Source organism: Podarcis gaigeae (genome assembly GCF_964106915.1).
Source record: "Podarcis gaigeae genome assembly, chromosome: 4".
Lineage (NCBI taxonomy): Eukaryota > Metazoa > Chordata > Lepidosauria > Squamata > Lacertidae > Podarcis > Podarcis gaigeae.
Genome location: NC_139677.1, coordinates 75202107 through 75216837, shown reverse-complemented (window position 1 = coordinate 75216837; position 14731 = coordinate 75202107). Strand labels below are relative to the sequence as shown.

The following is a 14731-nucleotide window of genomic DNA, read 5'->3' as shown; positions in this document are numbered from 1 at the left end:
ACAGGGAAAATAAGGAAAAAATGCAATTGAAATGGATGGAGCATGCCAAGCTGGCTGGGGCGAGGAGCAGTTAGTTCCAGTCTGAGTGATGGAGTGGCAGAAAGAGCTCCATACAACCGCTCAATTTCCCATGCAAGATGGGGTAAATTAGTTTTGCCTTGCATCTCCACTGTAGTTTCCTCTACTTTCCTAAATAAAGGAAAAGCAGACAATGGTATTTTAACTATAGAAGTGTACTGAAGAAATTGTGGGTCAGATATCCTGTTACCAAAAATATAACTCAAATACTTAGATTTTTTCTTCCCCTTCCAATATTTTAATCATACGTACTTGGATTATCATAACTTTAGAAACGAAAAGCAGCATCCAGATTAGAATATTTCAGCCCTAAATTCTCCATCTCCAAAAGAAAATGAGCTCTCTTTCTTAGAGCAGACTACCAAGAAAGCAGAATATTCATGGAGTGTTGTCCTTCCAGGATTTGGCTGCTGAAAGAAAGTAAACTCCAAAAGTTTCAATATAAACAGCACACAGGGTGCTTCCAGATTGTTGCTATTTTGCAAGTGGGAATCAGCCGCATTCCAGCAAATTCAGGTTGCACAGTTAAAGTAGATTAGCACAATAAAAAAAGATGGGCCTTTTTGCTGAAACAAAAGTGGTGGAAAAATGCAATAGAAAGTGTGAGGTAACAATTGCTTGATGTGATGTGGTAGAACCACCACACAAACAAACCACAATGAATGCTCAATAAATAAATGACGTCATGTAACCTCCACACAACCTTGTGCAAACGAATCAGGCTGAATGCTCAATAAGCAGGTTGCCTACCTGGAAGTGACCTAAACCAGTATTTTCCATGCCACAATAACTCCTGCTATCCACCTTGTCACAGTCTGTCAAAGCTTCACTGTCTCTTCCCCAGCACAGCCTTCTCAGGACAGCAGTGAAAGAATAATAGTCATTCTCTCAATTACAAGGGAGACATAGGGGGGCAGGAGAAAGGGCAGCTTTCCAGCTGCCAAACAACGCATAAATGAAACTAGGGCGGAATCTACACACATATAAAAACCATTCTGAAAACACTTTTTTAAAAAAGCGTTTTTAAAAATACATCAAATTTTCCATAAACTATCGCCATCTAGTGTCACATTGTGTACTGCACTTAAAACACACTTGGAACGTTTTATTTGCAGCTGAAAACTGAGTCCTAGGTTCTTTTAAAAAGCCAGGATTGTTTAATTATAAATACTTTAGCTATTAAGGTAAAAGCAAAGGTAAAAGACTCCTGGACGGTTAAGTCCAGTCAAAGGTGACTATGGGGTGTGGCGCCCATCTCCCTTCAGATTGAGGGAGCCAATGTTTGTCCACAGACAGCTTTCTGGTTCATGTGGCCAGCATGAATAAACCGCTTCCGGCACAACGGGACACCGTGACGAGTGCCAGCATGCATGGAAATGCCGTTTAGCTAATATATTTAGGTGTTAACCAAACCTTTAATTTCAAACAGTACAGGTTTTAAGACAGGGATTTGCAACCTGTGGCCCTCAATATGTTGTTGACTACAGTTCCCATGCTAGCTGGGGCTCAGAGCAGTTGGAGTCTAGCATAACCTGGAAGGCCATAAATTCCTCACCTCTAGTTTCAGGGGCCATAGTGTTTTCCTTGTCTGAAACTCATATACCAACAAAGCCATAGGAGTAAATACAGTGGTACCTCGGGTTACAGATGCTTCAGCTTACAGACGCTTGAGGTTACAGACTCCATTAACCCAGAAACAGTACCTCGGGTTAAGAACTTTGCTTCAGGATGAGAACAGAAATTGCACAGGGGCAGCGGGAGTCCCCTTTAGCTAAAGTGGTACCTCAGGTTAAGAACAGTTTCAAGTTAAGAACGGACCTCTGGAACGAATTAAGTTCTTAACCTGAGGTACCACTGTAACACTAATGAAATTGAATTGTGTGAAGACTAGTCTTAGCCTACTGTGAAAAACCTCTTAAAAAAACAAAACAACATCCCTCAATTACCAACAACCGCCATCCCACGTCTTATGTAGTTTGGCCAATGTTTATAATGTTGCTAAAGTTATTTTGGAGAAGCACTGAAATATTCTAGTCCATTGGTTTCAGACAGGGAACCACTGCTTCCACCTAGTGGAAAACAGCAATAAAGAGTGTAGCACAGACCAGAGTTTGGATTTCTACATCTACTTCTACAATTCTACTTCTCTTCTATCTCTTTTTCCTTCCTTGATAACTTTTGGAAGCATTGGAGATGTTGAGGGAGACATGAACTCTCTCCATTCCAGGATTTTTGGGTTTTTTTAGATGAGATAAACATACTGGGGGGAACTGAAACTCATGCAATACATATGCAATTGCAATATTTATATAACCACAGGATTAAGAACTAGCAGAAAATGTGACATTCCACATGTTTAGGACACAGGATTCTTTAGCAGTGTTTCAACACATATGAGAGGATTGGGATCTCAAATTTGCTGTAACACAACAGAATTTCTATAGCAGTACTAGAGAAACACAATGAAAAGACTGGAAACAGAAAGGACTACACACAATAAGAGACCTTTATAGTGGGATGAAGCCTCTAGCTGGAGTAAAAATAAAATGACATTAGGGTGACCTTGAAAGAATGGTTTAACAAACTATTCATCTTCTCTGGGAACACTGGCAATTGTAGCTCTGTGAGGGGAAACATGAGTCTCCTAACAACTCTTAACTCCTTGAACAAAATAGAGACCCCAGGATTCTTTGGGGAAAGCCATGATGGCTCAAAGTGGTAGGATAGTTCTTTAAATGTTTGGTGTAGGTGGGGCTAAAGTTGGATACAACCCTCAGTTTTTAATGTTTTATCTGGTGCATTATATAAATGTTGCTTGAAGACTCTTGCTAAAAACTGGATATATATCAAACACACATCACATAGTGGGACTTACGTATGGTCTACAAAATAGACTGCAATATTTCCAAAACTACAGAACGAATGGAATTTCTATCAAAAGACCTTTCAGTTGGACACTCAGATGCAACTCTAGAAGCAAGATAGAGATGCATCTTCCATCTTTTTTTTCACTTCCACTGAGCCCTTCAAATTGCTCAAGGCAGGCTTTCTGTCAACAAAGGAAGGTGTTGTTTTTAAATATTACTCACTTAACCACTTCCTTTTATGTTTGTAGTTGATGTACTAACCCTGCAGATGTTTTCTGGTGGTTTCTATACGTACATTAAAAAACAACAGAGCCGTGAACCAGCCCTCTCCTCTTCACAAACGATATAATCTGTAACAACATTTGAACAAAATCGGAATAAATGGTAGGAGCAATAGTCAACTAAGCCTGCATAAACACTATACTTTTAAAGCACATTCAAAGTGTGTCCCCCCCCCCCATAGAATTCTAGGCACTGCAGTTTACCTCTCACTGAGCTACAATTCTCAGGAACCAATGTGCCCAGAATTCTTTTTTTGGGGTGTGTGGGGTGTGGGATGTGCTTCAAAGGTACAGCTTAGTGTGTATGCAGCCTAAATCTCTGGCACAGCTCAGTCAGTTGAGCATGAGACTCTTAATGTCAGGGCCATGTGTTCAAGCCCCACGTTGGGGAAAAGATTCCTGCATTGTAGGGAGTTGGTGGTCCCTTCCAAGTCTACAATTTTATGATTCTAAGAGTAGACCCACTGGTTTTAGTGGGTCTATTTAGAGCATAACTAATGGTGGGTATCATCTTAGGTCTCTCCAGTCTCCAATAACATGCTTCGTAATACAGAAGAGTAGCAGTATTTGTGCAGGAAGATGACAGTTGCAATATCTAAAGATCAGCCATTTCGTGACAGGGGATTTGGGTGGAAACAGATTACTTCATCAGCTGCATTAAGAGGATGGATAAAGTACTAGGTAGAGATACCATGTGTGAGATACAGGGGTGACAGAACGAGGGTATCTTAAAAAAACCAAAACAACTATTAGAGCAACTCAGTTTACAGCAATTAAGGTATAATCTCTTTTCAGTCACTCCCCTCATAAAACTAAATTCAGGTATCTTCAATAGTCTTTCACCATAGGAAAGGAGTGATAAAATAAGAGAATAAATGAATAAAATAGATGGGAATGAGGTCTTGACATTTATCTAAAGCTCTCAAGAAGTAAGGCCCATACTGCTTTAGTCAGACCTTCTATATTTATCATCAAATAGTACTATTTCTTTTACAGTCAGTTGTATCAACTCCTAAAATTAAATCCAATACAGTGGTACCTCAGGTTACATATGCTTCAAGTTACAGACTCCGCTAACCCAGAAATAGTACCTCGGGTTAAGAACTTTGCTTCAGGATGAGAACAGAAATCGTGCAGCACTGGCACGGCAGCAGCAGGAGGCCCCGTTAGCTAAAGTGGTGCTTCAGGTTAAGAACAGTTTCAGGTTAAGAACGGACCTCCGGAATGAATTAAGTACTTAACCCGAGGTACCACTGTATTAAAGAGGGAATTGTATGCTTTCCATGGGTGCAGCATCAGTTTGGGCTATGAAACACACTCTCGGACTATCAAACACACTCTCGGACTTAGATCTTCTATCAGGGAGTGTTTGAATAGGTATTGGGATCCAAATATCTGAAAGGGCACATCTTCCCATAGCAGCCTGTTGCCCAGGCTCCATTTAACACAAGAGGACATACTTCTAAGTAAGCATGCGTGGAAGTGCACCATTAGTCACAACTAATTTTAGCTGGATTGAAACCAATAAATTATGCACAGTTTCTACCGCTTGAGGCCAATTTCCAATACTGAAACAGCGACCACAACATACACACCCTTCTCAGTGTTTTGCCGCTTACAACACAGATTAAGGCATTATAATAGCAGCAATGTTTCAGTTTTACCTCAAGCCGTCCCCACCCATCCTGGCTTTCCAAAGATCAAGAGTATATGTCTGTGATTGGATCATGCGGTTTTCAATGTGCTTGACATTGTCCTGGCTTGACACCTTGCTTCTGCATAGGCATCAGCATTTTATTATCATTATCAGTCAGCCATCCTAGAAGCCTTCCAAGACTTAAGTTTATTATCTTGACCTTTTTTTTGTAAAATACCAAAATCTTGTTGTCTATCTATTATATTCTCTTATTTATTGCTTGCGACTTTTGTTATATTTCTGTAATTATGCAACTATTTTCATGTTGTAAACTGCCTTGAGCATGGTCAACTATGGAAAGGCAGCACATAATTAGATGGTGAGGTCCTCTAGTTTCAGATACATGCAGCTCCAGAGGAACTGATCTGCCCTTAAAATGAAATTAAAAAGTATCCGGCCCTTAGGCTTTCACGAACGTGTCCATAAATAGGTTGACGGTCTCCTCAAAACTGACTCCTGCTCTGTTTTGTAATGCTGATTTTTAAAATATATAATTCTAATGACTCTGAATTGGTGACAAGACTTTGGGAAGTTTGTTGGGAAGATCCAGGTACTGGGCTCAGCTGAAGGCGTGAGGAGTAGGTTAACATTATCAAATGTGACTGCTCAGAACTATTTCCTGTTCAAGTGTGGGCTTCAAAGAGCTATTTTAGTGGGTTCAAAGGCTTAGGGATGCCTGTTATAAATTTTACTTACTTTCTTCGAACCACAAGTCCTCCACACCATGTTACAAACTGATTTTGGACCCCTCCCTTTTTTTGAAAAGTGTGTGTGTGTGCTGCACAGAAGGCTACTAAAATATCACTTTGGGCAAACAGAGATTGTGCAGGTTCCTTTCCTTGGCTATATGAGAAAGTATGAACACAGGGCAGAGACAAGATTCTCATATCACACAGAAAGTGTAGGGTTGATGGCTGAGGACTTGCAGTATCCATTTAAGCTGCATGTTAACAATGCAAAGACTAGGAAATGAAATGCAGACTTATGAAGCGATACATTTCTGGGGTGACTTCTTTTGTTGAACAAGCTGCCATTCCTGTTCTCCATGTTCTAATGAAACAGATATGTAAAGCAATTTAAATGATTCATTCAATAAGGTGGAGAAACACAGCATTTGCCCAACACAGGCAACTCATAAAGGTTAGGTTCCAGGGGTCGAAGAATATACGCAAAAAGACGTAAAACCAGGAACTCCTGGAACCAAGTCCCCTGCAAAGTGAAGGGCTGCTTGCCCTGCTTTGGGTAGGTGGTGGGAGGGCTTTGGCAGCAACCCAACCTCCTTCCCAAAGCCTGGTAGGTTTTTGTCCAGCTACGGGAAGGAGGCTTGAGGGCCCCAGGATGTTGCCAGAGCCCTTGCACTGCCTTCCCAAACCCGTGATTGCAGCTTTGAGCAGGTGGGGAGGGTGACATTCTCCATTTACTTGCTTATTTCCACCCACCTGTGCAAAGCTGTGATCACATAAGTAAAATAAGCATGTTGCAAGTTAGTTACACACGTGTTGATGTTCAGGACAAGCCAGTTTTGAGCCTCAGGGAATACTTGTATGATCACATAAACATGCAAGTTCTTTGGTTACTCGTATGTTATGGGCAATCCAGATGCCCATGGCTCAGGTGCTACTTCTCTGTTCGTTGTGGGGATGGCACATTCCCCCAGTGTTCAAGATTGCAATGCCATCCCCAAAACCCTCTTCCCTGTGCTATTACTGCCAAGACAAGCGTAATCTGAAAGGTGCCAGTGGGAATGTCATAGAAGCCTATTGGCCAGTATCCCTACCACCATTCATGTCACAGGTGTAATTCCATAGGTTCCTTTCACTCCCCAATGTTTTGTAAAGGTCCCTTGATGCATAAATAGAGAAATGTATTCTCCATACGAACGAATAGCATAATCTAGATTGGATCTACAAGGTTGGCCCACCGTCTCTTCCCAGCGGATCTAATTATTACCTATTTATTTGCAATGACCACAACACACAATTGGACTAATTTGAGTTAGAACCACTGTGCGGATCCCTTAAAAAATGTGTACCACGTCTGTTTTATATTAGTATCAGTTTGAAATGAGACCAACAAACTTTTCCTCTTCCACATATCCTTACTCCCCATTCCATAATGTTTTTAAATATGCATAAAAATGGAAATTTGGACAGAAGTTCATGTCAAGGTTCTCTTAGTGGAAACTGAGCTTCAGTTGTACTCCATGCATTTTTCTGTCTCATCGGCTGCATATAAATCCAGTAAAATTCCACGAGCTTTGCTCAGATTTATTTTTTAAACAAAAGTTTTAGTTTAGGCGACATGAATAATACTTATACAAAAATCCAATAAGGTATTGCATTGCATAAATAAAGGGTTTTAAAATTCAGATTTATATACACGCTTACATTAGTCAAATTAGAAGGTACACCTTGTAATAGAAGCTCCTACTACAAGGAGAGAGGGGGGGGAAATGGAACAAACAAATGTTGACATCATTTCACTTAATTTAGAAAGCTCATGGCTACCAACCTTTTTACAACAATCAAGCCAAAAAGGTTGAAAGGGATACAGCGGTAGGCGTAAGAGTGAGGGGGGAAAGACTGTATCACAATCTAGAACAAAGTTCTATTGCTACATTTATGAAAGAGGTTGCACTGGTTTATTTCCTAGTGGGTCATATCACACATACAGTACTGCCAAAATTAGTGTCATTAAAATCTTCCTTCTCCTGCTTACACTACCCTGTTAATTGTTTTTGAATATCAGGTTTAGATGTGAAAAAATGTACTGCACTGGGAATAACAAAGACATGTCATTAAAATTTATAGTTTTTAAAAAAACAAAACCAAACAGATAAGAAACTTGTTAAAACCCTGCAGATCTCTGGCAAGAAAGTGCTATTCCTGGTAATTGGCCTCTAAGGTCTTTTAATTTTAAAAACCCTCAGGCCATTTCACTTCATGCATTTTGTGGAACAAAATTAAAATAAAATAAAAAGAGCCAGGGAGTAAGGGGGGCAAAAACGAAGTATTAAAACGGGGGGAAAACAGACATGGGAAGCAATGAAAATATCCCGTTATGCCACACGGTATGCTTTCAAGAGTGTGAACTCCTTCCTGTTAGTACGCGCAGCCCAGATGAAAAGGGCAGCAGCCATGAACTGCAGGGGTGCTGAGACACAGGCCAGACAGAAGGACCAGCCGAACTGGCCTTGCACATCTTCTGGAGGGGTTAGCTTCTGGTGGAGCAGCTCAATTCCAGCTACATAGCAGCCAACTGAACCCAGCGTGCACAAACCTGGAGAAGAAGTATATTTTGGTCAGACTTACAGCACCTAATTCTTGGCTCACCGCCTTAAGATATTCACATTTCAACACTGAATACATGGGATGAAGTTTGCCAAGAGGACTCACCCGCTAGAAAGTGGAGGACTCCGGTGGCAATGGCGGGGTAGAGACTGCGGCAGGCGCAGGCACAGACCCCAATGAGAGCCCCAAAGCACATCAGCCCAAGGCTAACAAAAGGCAGGAGGAACTGCAAGCGCCAAAGATCTAAAGGAAATAGGGAGAGGAACATGATTAGGATGTTCCAGCTTTAGGGCCTTTCACTCCTATCTCATGGTGCAAAATGCATTGTTTCCAAGACAAATGGAGAGTAGTTCAATCTACTATCTAGTTACTTAATTGTGGCAGAGCCCAAGAACTCTAGCTTTTCGTCCGAACTAAACAGTACAGAAATACATCGCATAATAAAACAACATTGAATTTTGCAGAGCATAACTGATAAATGAAAGACTATGGTATATGTATATATAAGAATCCCAAGTAAATTACCAGAGCATCATAAATGACCTGAGCTGCAATACTAAACATACTTTGCATGGGAGTAAGTCCCGTTCAACTCAGTGGAACTTACTTCTGAATAGACATGCACAGGGCTGCACTGTTGGCTGACTTTGACAAGGCAGCATACTTTCCATTTATCCACATTTGATGAAGGCAAACATGTCTTATGGCCAAGTTAAAACATGTCTCGAGTCTTTCTCATTCCTATGTCTATTCAGAAGCAAGTCCCACCAGGTTCAATGGCTCTTACTCTTTGGTAAGGTGGGCAGAGGACTGCAGCCTCAGATACATTTTATCTGCTACACACAACCAAACAAAAATACTTACAGGTCCGGTTCAGATCACTGCCACTATTGTGATTCCCAGGATCCTTATATTTTTCCATGAACTGATCCGAAAGGGAAAAACTGACGCACCTTGTGACCATCTCAGCTTCCAAAATGAAGAAAGAAATAACATTTATTAGGCTCTGCTTTGCTTGACTGTCATTATTCATTCACGCGCATACATATAGCTGGGTTAAGTAGGTGTGGTGGGGAACCTCTGGCCTGTGGGCCCAAAGAGGCCTGTGAGGCCTCACCATTTGGCCCACAAGGCAGTTTCAGTCAAGCCATGCCCACCTGATGCCATATATGATGTCAGGTGTAGGGTAGGTAAAGGCCTGGCTCAGGCAAATGGGGTGAGGTATGCAGGTACCTGCAAAGCCCTGTACAAAGAGGCTTGCCAAGACCCAACAACCAGCTGATTGCCAGTTTTGTGGAACCCTTTGAATGGTGCATTGCAGGCTGTGCATCTGGATTTCAAACTCTGCAGGCAAAAAAAGGAGTCTCCCAATGTCATTGTGACATCACAGTTCGGCAGCCCCACCCCATACAACAACGCATATTGCAGCATTTTAAGAAGGAACAGGTTTATGGTTATAGGTTTATAGCCTCTATCTAAGGCACTATCAAGACTATTGATTTACAACAACGATGCTGAGGAATGGAAGGAAGGAAGACACTGGCCAGAGGGTGCGGGCAGCTGCAGGGATTGCAAATGATAAGGCCTAAGGTTACAGTAAGGCAAGCCAGCCAGATGGACAGAGAATAAATAAAATTATTGTTATTATTATTATGCAGCTCACAGGTTGCCCAACTCTGGTACATAACTTCCTAAGTACTACACTTCTCTTACATTATTATTCAGCAGCTGGCACTGATCTCCAACTTTTTTAACTTGGTATTGTTCTCAAAACTATTAGTCATTTCCTCAGAAGACTTGATAGACTACTTCAGAGACAAACTAATAATTTTAAGGTCCTAAGAGCAAGCCTAGATTTAAATGATGGAGGTACTTGCTTAGAAGATACAATTAAAGTTCTCTCTCAGGCAAATTTGTGCATCTTAAAACTGAGAATTAAGAACAACAAAAAGGGGGGATATGTCTGCTCAAGCGGGACCCGATAACCTAATCAATTTATTCATGCACCATTGCTTTGCATTCAAATGATCCCTCGGGAAAATGGCACTAAGAGAAAGACACATTTAGAGACACTTTCTGAAGTAGGTTTACTTGGTGAGTTGAACCAGTAAGAGTTCTCAGCCATCGTGATGCATCTCCGCCATAGTCCAATAGTGCCGTTCCATCGAAAGAGAGCTTCTGTATAAGACTTTTCATCTTCACCAGTGAAATCATCCCAAGTGGCCTTAACTTCACTGTAATTTTCGGGTGGCGATGAGTTGCGGTACTCATACCAAAAGTCCGTGCCAATAGAGGCTGCCAGGTAGATGGTGGAGATAAGGCTAAGCACGCAGGCGATTACCAGAGCAGTGGCAAAACGGTTATCCATCATAGTGTCTCAACTGCAATTGAAAAGAGTAAAAAGCAGAAAGTTTCCAAACATGAAATTTAACTGAGTTAGGAAGACACGTGTTCTTCTGGCTCTAGCCAACCACTTTCACATGTGTACGCCAGCTGTTCCTTTCATTGCTTACTTGCAACATCTGTTCAATTTAGCAATTAAAGCAACTTCAGAACATCCCCTCCTGTAAAATTCTACTCATTGAACTGTATCTGGGTTGAGCATAAAAAAGGACTGAACCAGAAAACAAAATGATTAACATGGTTCCATTCCAGATGATTGCCACAAGAACTCAGGCACTCCCAAAACCACAGACTCCCAAAACAAACAAACAAAAAAGAGTCTGGCTTTTTCCTCCTCCCTTTCTATTCTTTTTCCTTTTGTGTCATGTTTCAGATTATAAACCTGAAAGACTGTTTTATCGTTGATTTTTGCAAACTGTTCTGGTGGCCTTGGAGTCTCATGAGTGAGGTTAAAATCATTAAAATAAGCACACACATGTACATTATTGCATATTAATTCTGTCTGCTCAAATCAGGTACCTCTGAGCTGCAAACTGTTACTGCTATAATATTATGCTGTGCATACGACTTGATGTATGAAAATGGAGGCAGGGCTTAAGAGATTTGGAAGAACATGCATGTAGAAAAAGCAGTCAATACAAGTGATCTTCCGAACACACCCATCAGTTGAGCCACCCATCCTAAGACAGAGGAAGATGCAAGCAGACTGGTCTACACATGTAATCAGTTACATTTTCTGTTCTTCCCTGGAAAGCTTCATAAGACTGACTTTAATAGTAAAATAACAACTTTTAAAATATTGTACAATGGAATACGTCGCATTCCAGCTGGTGGCTGTGACCATGATAAACTGAGGATATGATAATTATTTATTGAAATATGGAAGTGCAAACCAACAAAATAATACAATATAACTTTTGTGTAGTACTTTAGAAGGCTGAACACAATTCCATTACCTCCTTACGACAGTATTATCTCCCTAATTTGTAGATGAGGGGAATAAACAAAGGCTTGCAAAAGCTACCTACTGCGTTTCTAGCAGGTGAGATTTGAACCAGGAACGTCCATGCTCACAGCTCATATGGACATAGAACACACAAAAATGTGGAATGTCTCTGTAAAAACACACACTATTAAATTCTCTCATTTTTCTCAAGTATCTAAACTTCCTTTCAAAGATGTCGGTGTTGCAATTTCCTCGGTCACAGCTGTTTCCTTAGTTTTTATTCAAACGTATTTTAGCATTAATTTTTGTATTAAGAGAATACATTAGGGGGCCTCATACTCATAAGCTCCCTCCCTTTGGCCTTGTCATGAGGAGGAATTAAGTACAGAAGCTTTAGCTTCTGTTTTAGTTTAAACACAGCTTCTTGTGCTGTCCAGTCCTTCGCAAACTGTAGCCGGTCTTGATTATGGCTTGCAGGAAAAAAAAACTTCAAATCACAGTTTATGAAGCTGGCCTGTTCCAAATACAGTTGTACCTTGCTTTTTGAGCAGAACATGTTCCAGAAGTCTGTTGGACTTCCGATACATTTGGAAAGCAATGCATGGCTTCCAGTTGGCTTCTGATTGCACAAGCGCGCCAGAAACAATAGCAGAAGCCGCATTGGACGTTTGACTTCCAAAAAAAGTTCAAAAACTGGAACACTCATTTCTGGGTTTCCATCATTCGAAAGCCGAAACGTACGAGTACCAAGGTGTTCGACAACCAAGGTATGTCTGTAGCTAAACTGTAGCTAAAATAAAACGGAAGTACAGTGGTACCTCAGGTTAAGTACTTAATTCATTCCGGAGGTCCGTTTTTAACCTGAAACTGTTCTTAACCTGAAGCACCACTTTAGCTAATGGGGCCTCCCGCTGCCGCCACGCCGCCGGAGCACAATTTCTGTTCTCATCCTGAAGCAAAGTTCTTAACCTGAAGTAATATTTCTGGGTTAGCGGAGTCTGTAACCTGAAGTGTATGTAACCTGAAGCGTATGTAACCCGAGGTACCACTGTAGAGGCTTCCAATCTCCTTGCAATTGCGCTGGAAGAGGGAGCATAAGAGTCCCAAGGATTGATGAGAGACATTCTCTTAATGCCATGGTTTTGCTGTGTCTGAACTCACCCACAGTATTACCAGTAGGAAAGAAATTACAAATAATCACAGTATAAACAGAACAGCAAGCTGACTCAGGAGTGTGGCTATTTTATGGATTATCTTAGTTTGCAATGTGTTCTTTAGAAGAAAGTAAGAGTGAAAACCAAGTGAAAGCCTGGAGCATGGTCTGGAGCTTATGAAGACAATTAAAGGGAGTGCTCAAGAAAGAAGCATTTGCGCAAAGCAGCAGGTGGTTAAGAAGGTATGAGCACACAGATGAAGGTTGGAGGCAGCCAGAGCTTACCGTATTAATACAGAAGAAGTTGGTGTACAGAAAAAGGAGAAAGAATGGGAAGTCACAGTTAGAACACCCATAAATAATGTTTGCACAAGGCACTTTATATTTAGAAGATAGTAAAAGCTGGATGATAAAACACTAACAGGAAGAAAAGAAAAGAAACAAAAATGTTACCATTTAGATGAAATTAGTAGCAGAGATAATCCGAGCTCAAAAAGTAGAGAATCAAAAAAACAAGCTCCCCAGTGGCTTAGGCAGAAAGTTAAAAAGATTAAATCAAAGATATTGGGATACCTAAGGACCACCAGCCACAGACTCAAAACCATGAATAAAACTTAATTGCCACAAACCTGTGCTACCAGGCTGAAGTCAATCATGCTGTTTATTGGAAAGTTTATTCAATCGAGATAGAGATTGTCATTAAGACGATGTTGATAGAGGAAAATCAAAGTTGTGCAATTATACTACTAACTGGCATTCACCCAATGTCAGTCAAATGGGCATATTTAATTAAATCACAGTAGACAAAATTGTTTTGAACTGTAATGGGTTCAAAACAGGCCCCAATTATGTGGCAAAAGTGGCACATGAATCAACAGTACACATATACTGTATTCCAACAAGAACAGCATTGTGTTTTTTTGCAGAAATGGTCACATTCACTACTATAAAAACTTATGTATGTACCATAAGTTTTCAAAGTACTTCCTCCACATGATTCATGTTCAGATAATATCCCCATGTGCACAAACAGAATAAATCTCAAATAGAACATATTTTCAACTGGCAGCTCAACTCAATACATGTTTACTTGGAAATAGACCCCATTCATTTTAATAAATCTTAATGCCAAATAAGGAATTTTGATTGTTTGAAACATTCCTTCTATCTCACCAAGAAAAATCTTGTGGTGTGGAGACTTTCTCTGCTGAAAGGTGAATACTTCGGTGTTCCTACAGAAATCAGGACTGAAGAGTAGCTCAGCAGCTTTAACAAGTATTATTTTCACAACAGTGTCCTCAGGGTACTTAAGTTGTTAAAGGCTGCTTTTTGTTTTATTTTATTTGGATAAGAAAGAAGCAAATTGAGGCTGGTGCAAGACAATCACATTTTGTCTTTAACACAAGCTACTCAACAATCTTGATTGGGGGAAAACAAAACAAATTGGGCAGGCAACACCCAAACCTAGGACAGTCTAGTAGTATTTCTAAAGCTGAGCATGTAACAAGCATAGGATATGTACTATGGATTTCCACCAAGAGACAAGATGAAGTCTGCCTATCTTAAATTTAGGAGTTGCCGGGGATAAGATCACTTTGTATTTAATTAAGATGTCAGGGTATACATTCTCACACTGAGGTTTAACCAAAACCTTTCTCAATTCTTATTAGTAAAGATGTATAAAGAGGAAATATGGAAACAATGATTTTAAAAAATATATTAGGAAAACGAGAAAATAATTAGAAACCAGACCATTTGTAGCACAGCACTTTTATCTTGCCACATCTTTGGCTCAAAAAAGGGTCAGGCGACTGGTCCTATCCACTGGCTAATTCTTGTTAGGATGATCCCATTGTTAGCTCCAGAGTTTTACAAGGGTAGTGGAAACAACACTTCCTTTGATAGATACCAGCATCCGAGGGCACAGATTGTCAGTGGGGAGGAACACAAAGCCCATTCATATCCGATTTCGTTGTTTTCCTCAATTATAGTACCAAGAGGGATCACGACCACCAGC

At 40.5% G+C, this 14731-nt stretch overlaps 1 protein-coding gene across 2 annotated transcripts; it reads right to left on the bottom strand.

Annotated features, from left to right (window-relative positions):
* Nucleotides 1-7163: 7163 nt before the first annotated feature.
* Nucleotides 7164-11306, bottom strand: CLDND1 (claudin domain containing 1). Of its 2 annotated transcripts, XM_083735132.1 has the most exons (5): nt 11135-11306; nt 10304-10593; nt 9077-9181; nt 8318-8455; nt 7164-8201 (listed from the first exon to the last, which is right to left on the bottom strand). In XM_083735132.1, exons 2-5 carry the CDS (start codon nt 10581-10583, stop codon nt 7981-7983), a joined length of 744 nt encoding a protein of 247 aa, XP_083591258.1. In that variant the 5' UTR covers nt 10584-10593; nt 11135-11306; the 3' UTR covers nt 7164-7980. The 2 variants fall into 2 exon arrangements, with proteins under 2 accessions (XP_083591258.1, XP_083591257.1); XM_083735131.1 differs by lacking the exon at nt 11135-11306 and having other exon boundaries at nt 10304-10889.
* Between the last annotated feature and the right edge of the window lie 3425 nt (nt 11307-14731).